The sequence below is a fragment of the Pan troglodytes genome, chromosome 11 (genome assembly GCF_028858775.2).
Source record: "Pan troglodytes isolate AG18354 chromosome 11, NHGRI_mPanTro3-v2.0_pri, whole genome shotgun sequence".
In the NCBI taxonomy this organism is placed as follows: Eukaryota; Metazoa; Chordata; class Mammalia; order Primates; family Hominidae; genus Pan; species Pan troglodytes.
Genome location: NC_072409.2, coordinates 33,865,271 through 33,879,623, shown reverse-complemented (window position 1 = coordinate 33,879,623; position 14,353 = coordinate 33,865,271). Strand labels below are relative to the sequence as shown.

The window sequence follows — 14,353 nt, the reverse complement described above, 5'->3', positions numbered from 1 at the left end:
GGAAAATGGGAGATTGGAGGCAGGACTAACTTGCAGCTCCCACTCCAGTGGACAGAGCAGTGTGTGGAGACTCACATCGTGAACTTTTGCTCCAAGAACTACCACAGGAACATACTGGGAAAGCCAAGAGGATCCACAGACCCTTTGAAGGAAGCAGATTGCTGTTGCAGGCCCCTGGAAATAGCAAAAAAAAAAAAAAACTGAGTGTCCAAAGTGTGAAACTGTGAAAGGGGAGGATCATCCACCCCCAAACACACACCCTCACTAGGGAACCTGAAGGTCCATATCACAGAAGGATTTGACCTTACCTGGAGCTGAGACAAATTTAGAGAGCCGAGCAAAACACAACGGTAAAAGAAACAGTGGGAAGAGCCCTGTGGGCACTCTTTGTCCCCTGGAAAACCATTTCTGACTTTGTCTTACAGGGGTTCTTGAGGAGGGCTGCAGAGGAACTAGGAAAAGATCACAGGGAGAAGGAAACTTCCAGCTGATCTTTGTAACAATTTCAACCAAACGCTAAGTTTTCTGGACAGAACCTGAGGGAGGGGGTGAATTGGAAGTGCAGACATAGCACAGAAGCTGCAGCAGGCAGGGAGGTGCAAAACCTGAAAGCCCTGCTTACTTTCTCCCCCCGCCTCCCTTCCCCGAGGCTGGTAGCCTGGGGCAAGTTCTCAGCCCTTCTCACCCACTGCCTGGAAATTAACTCAATGCTGTTGGTGGGGACACCGTGGAAGTGAGACCAGACTTTTGGGCTGCGGGGGGGCTAGGTGAGGCCTGTACCTGCTGGCTTTCCCCCACATCCCTGGTAACCTGCATGACACAGCGAAAGCAGCCATAATCGCCTGGGAACATAACTCCATTGGCTTGGTAACCACACCCCTAACCCCTACAGCAGCCACAGCAAGCCCCGGCCAAGGAGATTTTGAGCTCAAAAATGCCTAACCCTGCCTCTACCTGATGGTCTTTCTCTACCTGCTCTGGTAGCTGAAGACAAAGGACAAAATCTCTTGGGAGCTCTAGGGCTCCGCCCACCACCTGATCCTCTCTATACTACTGCAGCTGAAGCTCTCTTAAAAGTCCCACCTCCTGGCTGGAGGCCAACTAACAAAATACTAGTGCAATAAACAAAACTACAACCAAAGACTCTCACAGAGCCCACTTCACTCCCCTGACACCTCCACCAGTGCAGGTGCTGGCGTGGCAGGCCAGGATTCACTAACACAGGCCTCCATCACAACTGTTTCAGTACTGACTGAGTGGTTAGGTTAAATATTAAAAGCTAAAAAAGCCAGTCCGAAGGCTGGAATGTAACAAAAGCCCATCAAGAGTTTTGCCTAGGCTTTCCTGGGCCTTAAAACATGACAAAATAATGAAAGAATTCTTAACAGGACCCGTTTAGGAATAAACAAGTTTTATTGGGGTTCTGAAGAAACCCCTCAGGACTCTACAAACAAGTTTATTGGAGGTCTGAAGGAACTCCCCAAACCTCCCTAATGACCTAATTGCTCTTCTTAAAGGATACAGAAAAACAGAATTCACCAACCAAGTATCTGCTATCTTCAAGAGACTCGCCTAACACATAAACATTATTGGAGTAGACATTTAAGGCTATGAACTTTCCTCTTAGCACTGCCTTTGCTGTATCACAGGGATGCAGCAAAGGTTTAATACACGCAAGTCAACAAATGTGATACACCACATAAAAAGAATTAAAAACAAAAATTACATGATCACCTCAATAGACATAGAAAAAGCATTTGACAAAATCCAGCATCCCTTTATGATTAAAATCCTCAGCAAAATCAAGGACATACCTTAAGGTAATAAAAGCCACCTATGACAAACACACAGCCAACATAATACTGAACGGGGAAAAGTTGAAAGCATTCCCCGTGAGAACTAGAACAAGACAAGGATGACCATTCTCACTACTTCTATTCAATATAGTACTGGAAATCCTGGCCAGAGTGATCAGACAAGAGAAAGAAATAAAGGGAATCCCATCAATGATAGACTGGATAAAGAAAATGTGGCACATATCCACCATGGTATACTATGCAGCCATAAAAAAGAATGAGTTCGTGTCATTTGCAGGGACATGGATGAAGCTGGAAACCATCATTCTCAGCAAACTAGCACAGGAACAGAAAACCAAACACCACATGTTCTCACTTATAAATGGGAGTTGAACAATGAGAACACATGGACACAGGAAGGGGAACATCACACACCATGCCTGTCGGGGGGTGGGGTCAAGGGGAGGGAGAGCATTAGGACAAATACCTAATACATGCAGGGCTTAAAACCTAGATGATGGGTTGATAGGTGCAGCAAACTACTGTGGCACACGTATGCCTATGTAGCAAACCTACACATTCTGCACAAATATCCCAGAACTTAAAGTAAAATTTTAAAAAAAGAAACAAACAAAGAAAGAAAGGGCATCCAAATTGGTAAAGAGGAAGTCACGGTCGGGCGTGGTGGCTCACGCCTGTAGTCCCAGTATTTTGGGAGGCCAAGGTGGGTAGATCACCTGAGGTCAGGAGTTCAAGACCAGCCTGGCCAACATGGTGAAACCCCGTCTCTACCAAAAATACAAAAAATTAGCCAGGCATGGTGGCGGGCACCTGTAATCCCAGCTACTGGGGAGGCTGAGTCAGGAGAATCGCTTGAACCCAGGAGGCAGAGATCACAGTGAGCCAAGATTGCACCATTGCACTCCAGCCTGGGTGACAAGAGTGAGACTCCATCTCAAAAAAAACAAAACAAAACAAAAAAAGTCACACTATCACTCTTTGCTGATGACATGGTTGTATGCCTAGAAAACCCTAAAGATTCCTCCAAAAAGCTCCTAGAACTAATGAATGAATTCAGCAGAGTTTCAGGATACAAAATTAATATACATAAATCAGTAGCTCTCCTATACACCGACAGTGGCCAAAATAAGAATCAAATCAAGAACTCAACCCCTTTTACAATAGCTGCAAAAAAATTAAAATACTTAGGAATATACCTAACCAAGGAGGTGAAAGACCTCTACAAGGAAAACACTGTTGAAAGAAGTCATAGACAACACAAACAAAAGGAAACATATCCCATGTTCATGGATGAGTAGAATCAATATTGTGAAAATTACCACACTGCCAAAGGCAATCTACAAATTCAATGCAATTTCCATGAAAATACCACCATCATTCTTAAAAGGACTAGACAAGACAATTCTAAAATTCATATGGAACCAAAAAAGAGCCCATACAGCCAAAGCAAGACTAAGCAAAAAGAACAAATCTGGAGTCATCACATTACCTGACTTCAAACTATACTCTAAGGCCATAGTCACCAAAACAGCATGGTACTGGTATAAAAATAGGTACTTAGATCAGTGGAACAGAATGGAGAACCCAGAAATAAAGCCAAACACTTATAGCCAATTGATCTTTAACAAAGCAAACAAAAACATCAAGTGGGGAAAAGACAACCTATTCAACAAATGGTGCTGGGATAATTGGCAAGCCACATGTAGAAGAATGAAACTTGATCCTCATCTCTCACCTTATACAAAAATCAACTCAAGATGGATTAAGGATTTAAATCTAGACATTGGCTTAGGCAAAAACTTCATGAACAAGAACTCAAACACAAATGCAACAAAAACAAAGATAAATAGATAGGATTTAGTTAAACTAAAAAGCTTCTTCACAGCAAAAGAAACAATCAGCAGAGTAAACAGAAAACCCACAAAGTGGGAGAAAATCTTCACCATCTATACATCTGACAAATGACTAATATACAGAATCTACAAGGAACTCGGATGAATTAGCAAAAAAAAAAAAAAAAAAAAACAATCCCATCAAAAAGTGGGCAAAGGACATAACTAGACAATTCTCAAAAGAATACATATAAATGAACTGGGTGTGATGGGTCACGCCTGTAATCCCAGAACTCTGGGAGGCCTAAGTGGGCAGATCACTTGAGGTCAGGAGTTCGAGACCAGCCTGACGAACACAGTGAAACCCTGTCTTTACTAAAAATACAAAAATTAGCTGGGCATGGTGGTGCACGTCTGTAATCCCAGCTACTCAGAGGCTGAGGCAAGAGAATCACTTGAACCTGGGAAGCAGAGATTGCAGTAAGCTGAGATCGTGCCACTGCACACCAGCCTGGATGACACAGCAAGACTCCGTCTCAAAAAAAAAAAAAAAAAAAAAAAGAATGTATACAAATGGCCAAGAAACATGAAAAAATGCTCAACATCACTAATGATCAGGGAAATGCAAAACAAAATCACAATGAGATAACACCTCACTCCTGCAAGCATGGCCATAATTTAAAAATAAAAAAATAATAAATGTTGGCATGGATGTAGTGAAAAGGGAACACTTCTACACTGCTGGTGGGAATGTAAACTAGTACAGTCATTATGGAAAACAGCATAGATATTTCCTAAAGAACTAAAAGTAGAACTACCATTCGATCCAGCAATCCCACTACTGGGTATCTACCCAGAGGAAAAGAAGTCATTATATGAAAAAGATACTAGCACATGCATGTTTACAGCAGCACAATTTGCAATTGCAAAAATATGGAACCAGCCGAAATGCCCATCAGTCAACAAGTAGATAAAGAAACTGTGGTGTATAGAATACTACTCAACCATAAAAAGGAACGAAATAATGGCATTCACAGTGACCTGGATAGAATTGGAGAGCATTATTCTAAGTGAAGTAACTCAGGAATGGAAAATCAAACATTATACATTGTCACTTACAAGTGGGAGCTAAGCTATGAGGATGCAAAGGCATAAAAATGATACAATGGACTTTGAGGATATGGGAACAGTTTGGGAGAGGGGTGAGAGATAAAAGACTACACATTGGGTATAGTGTAAACTGCTCAGGTGACAGGTGCACTAAAACCTCAGAAATCCCCACTAAAGAACTTATTCTTGTAGCCAAACACCTCCTGTTCCCCCAAAAACCTATTGAAATTTTTTAAAAAATTACAGGAAATATGTCACAGAGAATTTGTGGGTAGAAAGAATAGAATGATAGTTACCAGAGGTTGGGGTGTTTGGGGGTGGGAGGGCAGTGTTAAAGAGAGGTTGGCTAGGCCAGGCACAGTGGCTCACACCTGTAATCCCAGCACTTTGAGAGGCCAAAGCAGATTGATTGCAAGGTCAGAAGTTCAAGACCAGCCTCGCCAAGATCGTGAAATCCCGTCTTTACTAAAAATACAAAAATTAGCTAGGCGTGGTGGCAGGCGCCTGTAATCCCAGCTACTCGGGAGGCTGAGGCAGAGAACTGCTTGAACCCAGGAGGCAGAGGTTGCAGTGAGCCGAGATCATACCACTGCACTCCAGCCTGGGCAACAGAGTGAGACTTCGTCTCAAAAAAAAAAAAGGACAGGTTGGTTAATGAGTACAGATGCACAGTTAGATAGAAGGAATAAGTTCTAATGTTCAATAGCAGAGTACGATGACTATAGTTAACAATAATAGTATATATTTCAAAACAGCTAGAAGAAAGGACTTGAAATGTTCCCAACACATAGAAATAATAAATGTTCAAGGTGATGGATATCTTAACTTAAATACTCTGACTTTCCTGGTGCACATTCTATGCAAATAATAAAACATCACATATACCCCATAAATTTATGCAAATATCATATATCACTAAAAAGTGAAATAAAATTTAAAAATTAATAAAATCAAAGAGGAATTGTTTTTAATCAGAGGTTACATTCTGTTCCACATGCTTCAATTCTGACATGGGTCTAGAGAAAAAGTAAAGCTCATTTAAAAATTTTTAATGATATTTAATTGTCAGCTTAAATTATTTACATATTTCTAACCTAGCTTTTCTGTACTCATTGCAGAATGTAGACGCAATATTCTAAAAGCTCATTCTGGGCTCTTATGAGTGAGAGACGGGGCAGTGCCACAGATTGATTACAGGAGCTAGAGTCACAAATGGTAGATTTAAGATATTTTTTATTATCTTATATGCTGGCTGGACAACCTTCAGCAAAACAGTTGAACTTCCTATCTCAGGCTTACATCTGTCTAATAGGAATAATTATATTAACTCATGGTAGTATTCTAAGAACTCCATCAGATATTTGAAAGCATTATGCAAATGAGGGTGATTTATTCGTTTGATTATGGAAAGTTTTCAGATAATTCTTAAAAATAAAAAACAATACTTATTAAAGACTTTTTCTGTTTATTGGGGTCTCAAAATCTTCACATATTGTGATAATGCAGACAGCAATATATTTACTATTTGAATTGCATTAGAACAAGAATATACCAATCATATGATATAATTGAGTCTGATGACATTATCCCTGGAGTTTTAGAAAGTTTTTAATTCTCCATGTTTACCTTCTTACCTTTAATTTGTTGTAAATATTGGACCCCTCCCTGAGTCACCCCAAAAAGAATTTAAATTGCCTTGTTGTTGTAATGGCCGGTCCTTTGGAGGATGTTTCTGGTGCTCAAAATGTAGCAAAACACTTAAGTCACCATAAAAGCCCCTAGAACCTATGGGCCTGTATCTTTTTTCTCCAAAATTAAACTAGAAACTCTACACCTGAGTTTCAGAATTTTATACAGTTTCATCTATCAGTTTTACCTGAGGAATAAACTATAGGTAAGTGGAAACTTAAAGAAAATAATTACAGCATGCTGTTTGCTATCTAATTCTCACTTACATCCCCTCACTTTATCATGAAAATTATTACATAACAGAACATTTTTTGAGGCGGTCAAGTAAAACAGCTGTTAAGAAAGAAGACTGGTCTCAAACCAAGGAAAGGAAACCATTCCTCAGGTTCACAGGTACAAAAATGATGGCATATTCCATCTTCTTGCTTTGTAAATATTGTTTTTCAATTATAGATATCAATTTTATATGCTTTAACTGGACATATCTAATTTTTCATCTGTCATGTTTTCATCATTTAGCATTACAGAGATTTGCATTATATGTTAGATCACTGTCTGGGTAACATTCACAACAGGACTCTTAGGTAGGAATTGGCCTCATTTAAAGAAGAGAAAAAAGGAGGTTCCAAGTCTTTGAGTTTCAAATCTATACTATAAAATGAAGTTTGGTGTTCTTTTCCAGTGTCACCTGCCTTTTCAAAAACATTTATTCTGCCTCTTCTCTCTTTTCCCCCAGAAGACAGAATGAGAACATTAGATTCCGCTGTCTGGTGCTCTAACCTAGAAACATCATTGCAAGACAGATGTATTCTCTCCCATTTTCAAGAGCCAGGCAATTTGAACACTATTATTGGACCTATAATCTGCTAAAAAAAAATTAATTCTGTGTTCCAAATGTGTAGAACTGCAATACTATAATTTGACCATTTTCAGCAGCTGCTGTGCCCACTATGTTTGAAAGTATTTTTAAAATAGCTGAGACATCATATCACCTGTGTGGTTATATTCAAAATAATTGTTGGGTTCAAATTATATAAGACAAAAAATACATTTTCTATAACTAAATATGAATGTAATTCAAATTGCATATAATTTTCTGTAAATATGAAGGAATGTAAATTACCTCTTCCACTAACCTTTTCTGGACGCTCCTTGGACCAGAATTACCAGTGACCAGTGCCTGTTTATTCTTTGCCTAAGAATGTAGCTTTCATTCACATACACTTTTAATTGTAACTAATTATGACCCAAAAAAGAAGCTAATGTGTTTTAAGTTCCTACTCTCTACCATAAACTTGTGTAGTGGGGCTAACAGAGGCTGGTTAGCTTGCTCTGAGCTTAACTGTTATCATATATGCTAAGTTTATGGTACTGAGCTGAGAGAAGCTAGAAATGCAGCATGATGCTACAAAGCTCATAAGAGGTGCAGCCAAGATTCTTTACAGCTCACGTGCATTTGACTACTATTGCTAATAATGTTCAATACACCCTAGGGCCTCTATACGAAAACTAAAGACAAAAAGGAAAGTGTACTTTTTCACATAATGAGCAATTCCTTAATGTGCTTACTACTTCTAGAAGAAAAACTGTGAGGGAGACAGAAGAGACAAAAGCTTTCTTAAAAAAAAGGGGGTTGGGGACATGAATAGCAGAAGGGTTTGCTTCCTATAACCTCCAGGGCATGAGTCCTTTAACTTATTAACTGGGATGTTTTTCTTTTTCTCTGGGTTTCAATGAAGTCACTTTCACAGTCAGAAGTGAAAGAAACTGGAAAACCAAGGCAGAATGGGGCAGTTAGCCTGACGAGTTTCATTAGCTTAATAGCTAAAGCCATCATTTAAGACCCAGTTTTGAAGGACCCAACAAAACTTTGGCCTTTCCTTCAAACTGAAACTACAAACACTTTAGTTTCCACTGATTATTCTAAAACTTGGCTAAGAACTCAGAGGAGACAGGACTGTCTCTTTTTAGAAAATAAAATAAATTATTAAAATAAAATGTTTTATTATCAATTTAACCTTAAAAGAACTACTATGCGTCCATTTCCAAGGAAGATGAATTTTGAGTCAGGTTCTCTACAAGCCAAAGAAGATGCCAACAATTGCCCTGAAAAACACTTACAAAACTACAAAGCACAGGTCACAGCCAAATCTTGGGGAGAAAAGTACAAGACCCTGAAGAATATTCCCATAACAATCTTGAGTGTTTGTGTGTGTTTTCAGCTTTAACATTCCCTGATCAAAACTCCAGTGGCTCCCAATTGCCTAGATAATAAATTATAATTCCTTAACTCTACATTTAATATTCATCACAAATTGGCAAACCAGTTCTCCTCTTTTTTTTTTCCTTTTCCTACTATCCTCCTGTAATTGTTTTCTTCTGTAGAATTCCCACTGATGCCTTTTAGCCTCAGTCTATTATTACCTGAGGCATTTCCCCCTCAGCTCATCAGAACCAAATTCAATGAATATTATGAAATCTTGTGCTACCCCTCTCAGATGATTTCTCCTTCTTTGAAATGCATCTGTACTTAATCTGGGTGTTTGAATAAAATGTGTAGTGATTCAGAGGCTTCCCCGGGGAAAGGTGACTGATTTCCTACCAACACACCTATGGCAATGCTTGGTGATTTTACCAAGGTCCACATTCTGTCCCTTAGTACCACAGACTTAAAATTGATTTGTAAGTAAGAAGAGACTGGATCTCATTCACAGGTGTAGATACACATGAGCTCACAGATATGACTAGGAAGTAGAGTGCCGAGCTTTACAATGAGAAACAAAGGCCTATGGGGAGCAACCACCAAATTTCTCTGCTCATTCTTTCTTTATATCCAAGTTACCTGAATGCAGGCTTGTCATTGGAAGGGAACACACAGTCAGATCAAGAGGATTACTTATGTGAATGGCATATTTCATGGCATTGGGCTAATACAAATGCCAGATTCGTTTTCCTCCACTCTAAGGATAACCGTTCCAGTGGGATGACAAGACTTAAATTCCTTGGGTGAACCCTGCCTTCCCAGACCTTGGAAAATTCCTTTTATTCTCCTCCATTGCTGACCATCTACTCTACAACTGACTTTTTTCTTTTACCTAGACGAAAAACTTTATTTTTAAAAATGTTTGGTCTAACTATGCTTTCTTTAAATTTTGTAAGTACCTCAATTTTTTATTCACTTAATCCACATTATGTTGTTTTTATGACATCAGAAGTCGATTTCTCTTTTTCTTTTTTCTTTTTCTTTTTTTTTTTACATCTATGATAGTCCCTTCTATTAAAACCACGTTTCTTTTTCTGTCTGGGACAGAATGCTCCCTCATATTTTTCTTTTATAAAACTGACTGTGCAAGTTATATACTTTTATTCTTTCATATGAATTTAGGATAAGTACTCAAATCCCTAAAAAAAAAACCAGCTAAATCTTTAACGGATTCAATTGAATGTGTAGACTAATTTGAGAGGCAAATGACAGCATTCTTATATTTTTATCCTACCTATTAACATGTCATACCTTTTCAATTACTCATATTCTACTACGCCCTTCATTATAATATAATTTTTAAAGAATTTCTATAAAGGTCTTATGTATGCCTTGTTGAGATAAATGTAGATCTTTATTTTTTGTTATATTTGTTTCTATTACTTTATCGTTTGTTGTTCGTATAGAGAAAGCTATTGATTTTTCTGTTAAGCTTGCTTCCAGAAGTCTTACTAATTTTTCTCATCTGGTCTTACAAATTTTTGTCTTTAATCTGTACTTCAGCCATTTTCTTGTCTTATGATTTTAACCAAGGCTATCAATTTTACATTAAAGAGTAACTATAAGAGTGGGCATCCTTATCAAATTCCAGATCTTAATAAAATGTATAAAATGGCCGGGCGCGGAGGCTCACACCTGTAATCCCAGCACTTTGGGAGGCCGAGGTAGGTGGATTACCTGAGGTCAGGAGTTCAAGACCAGCCTGACCAACATGGTGAAATCCTGTCTCTACTAAAAATACAAAAATTAGCCGGGCGTGGTGGTGCATGCCTGTAATCCCAGCTACTCAGGAGGCTGAGGCAGGAGAATCACTTGAACTCAGGAGGCGGAGGTTGCAGTGAGCTGAGATCGTGCCACTGCACTCCAGCCCAGGCGACAGTGCAAGACTTTGTCTCAAAAAACAAAACAACAACAACAACAAAAAACTTTAAGAATGTATAAACTGTCTCCATTAAGTATTAGTGAATAATAACTTAATATCTTTTTTTGGTATATAGTTTTCTTTGAAGTTCAGAAAGTTACCTTCTGCTTGAGGATTTCAGATAGTTTCTATAAAAATTACAAATTGAACTTTACTAAATGTGTTTTCTGCATCTTTTGAAATAATTACTACTTTTTTCCTTAAGTCTATTCATACCATAATTTACTGATGTTTACCAAATGTTTAAGAAAGGATAATTCTTATCTCCTACAATAATAGTCCCATTACCTTGGGTTATTATGAATAAAAAAATTAGAAATGTATCTGCATAATCAATACATAAATTACTATCTTATTATTCTTGTTGTTGATTAAAGGATTTTATGTATTGCATTTACGATTTTAAAACTATGCTCCCTGGAATCCTCTTAAACTTAACTGAGGGAGTAAGAGTGAATAAACAAGTAAAGAATGGTGTTTTATTCTCCCCTGTACACCAGTGTAACTTCAACTGGAGAAATTTTCCTTTTTATTTGTTTTATATATTACACTTCTGTATAAATTTTATTTTTCAATAATGAATGGTTAGACATCATTGGTTCAGTTCAATGTATATATTTTGAATAAAAGCACTAGTCTCACAATTGATTCTTTAGTTGTTGCATGCATGAAAATAAACTAGGTAGAGGCTACAATAAACACCATTACGTATTTTAATCAAAGCCAGTGATAAAATTGGCTTTGTAAATTTTAATTTATTCAATTTTTAAAAAATCATTTCTTTGAATGAATACTTGCTCATTGTACTGAAAAAAGATACTGGAGGAATATGAAGGTATGTTCCTTTTCTCAACGAGGTTACTCTCCTCAAAGAGGTTATATGCAGATACATAACCACTACTATACCCCAGTAGACCAGACTGAGTTTTCAAAACATGCTCAACCATACAGGGCCACATTATGATTTTGATGGGCCCTAGGCACTTTTTTTTTTTTTTTTTTTTTTGCCTTTGTGGGGCCTTATTTCCATAAAGATTTAAAAGTCATATTTTACTTCTGCATTGTTACAAAAACAAATATAGTATATATTAAAACTTTAAAGTTAACGTTTTTCTTCATATTTTAAAAGAAATCAAAACATTTTCCTAGGTTTTTCACAATATGGTGGGAGTACTGTGCCTAATGGATAAGTTGGCCGTGCAGCCATAAGTCAAGATTCCAAATCCATATAAGATCCTGCCAGGTAATATAAACAATTGAGACCAACAATTGAGAATAACATGAGACTAACATGTTAATTGATAACTTATATTCACCTCCAGTGACAAGAGAGTGAGGATTGTAGTCTGGTAGAATGGAGGGACATGCGTTGGATCCAATGGGTCAGTTATTAATATAACTAAGCTCCATGACAGAAACAGGTCTAATGTTTTCAAATATTCTAATTTATTCAAAGACAAGCTGAAGGCACAGATTTTTATACCATATCTGTTGATTAGAATGTTGATCTCTAGGCCGGGCACGGTGGCTCATGCCTGTAATCCCAGCACCTTGGGAGGCCGAGGAGGGCGGATCACGAGGTCAGGAGATCGAGACCATCCCGGCTAACACGGTGAAACCCGTCTTTACTAAATATACAAAAACAAAATTAGCCGGGAGTGGTGGCGGGCACCTGTAATCCCAGCTACTCGGGAGGCTGAGGCAGGAGAATGGCGTGAACCCGGGAGGCGGAGCCTGCAGTGAGCCGAGATCGCGCCACTGCACTCCAGCCTGGGCGACAGAGCGAGACTCCGTGTCGATAAAAAAAAAGAAGAATGTTGATCTCTATTTCAAATTTAAACACAGTGCAGACAATCACTGCCAAACAAAGCACACCTGTCTGCTGAATCCAGGCTGTAGAACACTGATTTGCAGCCGATGGGTTAAGAGACAGAACTTGTGGAAACAGCAATAAAGTGGATTGGGATCCAAAGGTCCTATAATCATGTGTTCTCTCTTAACTCTGAGACAGTCAGGTTAGGATTCCTACTCTAGTGGCCTGGGTTTCACAGGAAGAAATTGTCCCCAAACTTATATTGTTGCATCCAAATACAGAACTGCAATAATACAGAATATGATTCTTAAAAGTAGCTCTCACAGACACTGTATTAACATATTCCTGTTCTATCATTCACAGAGTTCTGTTGGAGATCGGTATATGTAATATGGAAAGGACCAACGATTCCACGTCGACAGAATTTTTCCTGGTAGGGCTTTCTGCCCACCCAAAGCTCCAGACAGTTTTCTTCGTTCTAATTTTGTGGATGTACCTGATGATCCTGCTTGGAAATGGAGTCCTTATCTCAGTTATCATCTTTGATTCTCACCTGCACACCCCCATGTATTTCTTCCTCGGTAATCTTTCCTTCCTTGACGTTTGCTACACAAGTTCCTCTGTCCCACTAATTCTTGCCAGCTTTCTGGCAGTAAAGAAAAAGGTTTCCTTCTCTGGGTGTATGGTGCAAATGTTTATTTCTTTTGCCATGGGGGCCACGGAGTGCATGCTCTTAGGCATGATGGCACTTGACCGCTATGTGGCCATCTGCTACCCACTGAGATACCCTGTCATCATGAGCAAGGGTGCCTATGTGGCCATGGCAGCTGGGTCCTGGGGCACTGGGCTTGTGGACTCAGTAGTGCAGACAGCTCTTGCAATGCAGTTACCATTCTGTGCTAATAATGTCATTAACCATTTTGTCTGTGAAATTCTGGCTATCTTGAAACTGGCCTGTGCTGATATTTCAATCAATGTGATTAGTATGACAGGGTCGAATCTGATTGTTCTGGTTATTCCATTGTTAGTAATTTCCATCTCTTACATATTTATTGTTGCCACTATTCTGAGGATTCCTTCCACTGAAGGAAAACATAAGGCCTTCTCCACCTGCTCAGCCCACCTGACAGTGGTGATTATATTCTATGGAACCATCTTCTTCATGTACGCAAAGCCTGAGTCTAAAGCCTCTGTTGATTCGGGTAATGAAGACATCATTGAGGCCCTCATCTCCCTTTTCTATGGAGTGATGACTCCCATGCTTAATCCTCTCATCTATAGTCTGCGAAACAAGGATGTAAAGACTGCTGTCAAAAACATACTGTGTAGGAAAAACTTTTCTGATGGAAAATGAATACTGATTTATACTACATGACTTCAATGCTGCTGCAGACATAAAATTCAGAAAGATAAAATTACCATGTGAAAACGAATTTTGCCATGTGACATTCAAAACCATATGGTAGAAATATTTTTGGGCCAGGCACAGTGGCTCATGCCTATAATCCCAGCACTTTGGGAGGCCAAGGCAGGTGGGTCACCTGAGGTCAGGAGTTCGAGACCAGCCTGGCCAATATGGCAAAACCCCGTCTCTACTAAAAATACAAAAATTAGACAGGCGTGGTGACATGGGTATGTAGTCCCAGCTACTTGGGAGGCTGAGGCAGGAGAATTGCTTGAACGGGAAAGGAGGAGGTTGCAGCAAGCCGAGATCTTGCCTCTGCACTCCAGCCTGGGCGACAGAGCGAGACTTCATCTCAAAAAAGAAATATTTTCTCTTTTACTGTTAGATTTTTGTTTAAAAATATATAACTATAGAAATAAAACATGCTCCCGGTGTTAAAACATACTATCATGGATAAATGTTGAAAATCTCTTTGGAAGCCTGAGCAGAAAATAATCACTCTC

At 38.9% G+C, this 14,353-nt stretch overlaps 2 protein-coding genes across 2 annotated transcripts in view; one reads left to right on the top strand and one right to left on the bottom strand.

Moving 5' to 3' along the window:
• Positions 1 to 91: 91 nt before the first annotated feature.
• Positions 92 to 14,353, bottom strand: part of OR13C5 (olfactory receptor family 13 subfamily C member 5) — a 42,980-nt gene continuing 28,718 nt past the window's right edge. Inside the window, exon 2 of the mRNA XM_016962310.3 lies at positions 92 to 174. The gene's annotated coding sequence lies outside the window, so the exon portion shown is untranslated. The remainder of the gene's footprint in view (positions 175 to 14,353) is intronic.
• OR13C8 (olfactory receptor family 13 subfamily C member 8) lies at positions 12,837 to 13,799 on the top strand. Its single transcript, XM_528373.1, has one exon. The coding sequence runs from the start codon at positions 12,837 to 12,839 to the stop codon at positions 13,797 to 13,799; it is 963 nt and encodes a 320-aa protein (XP_528373.1).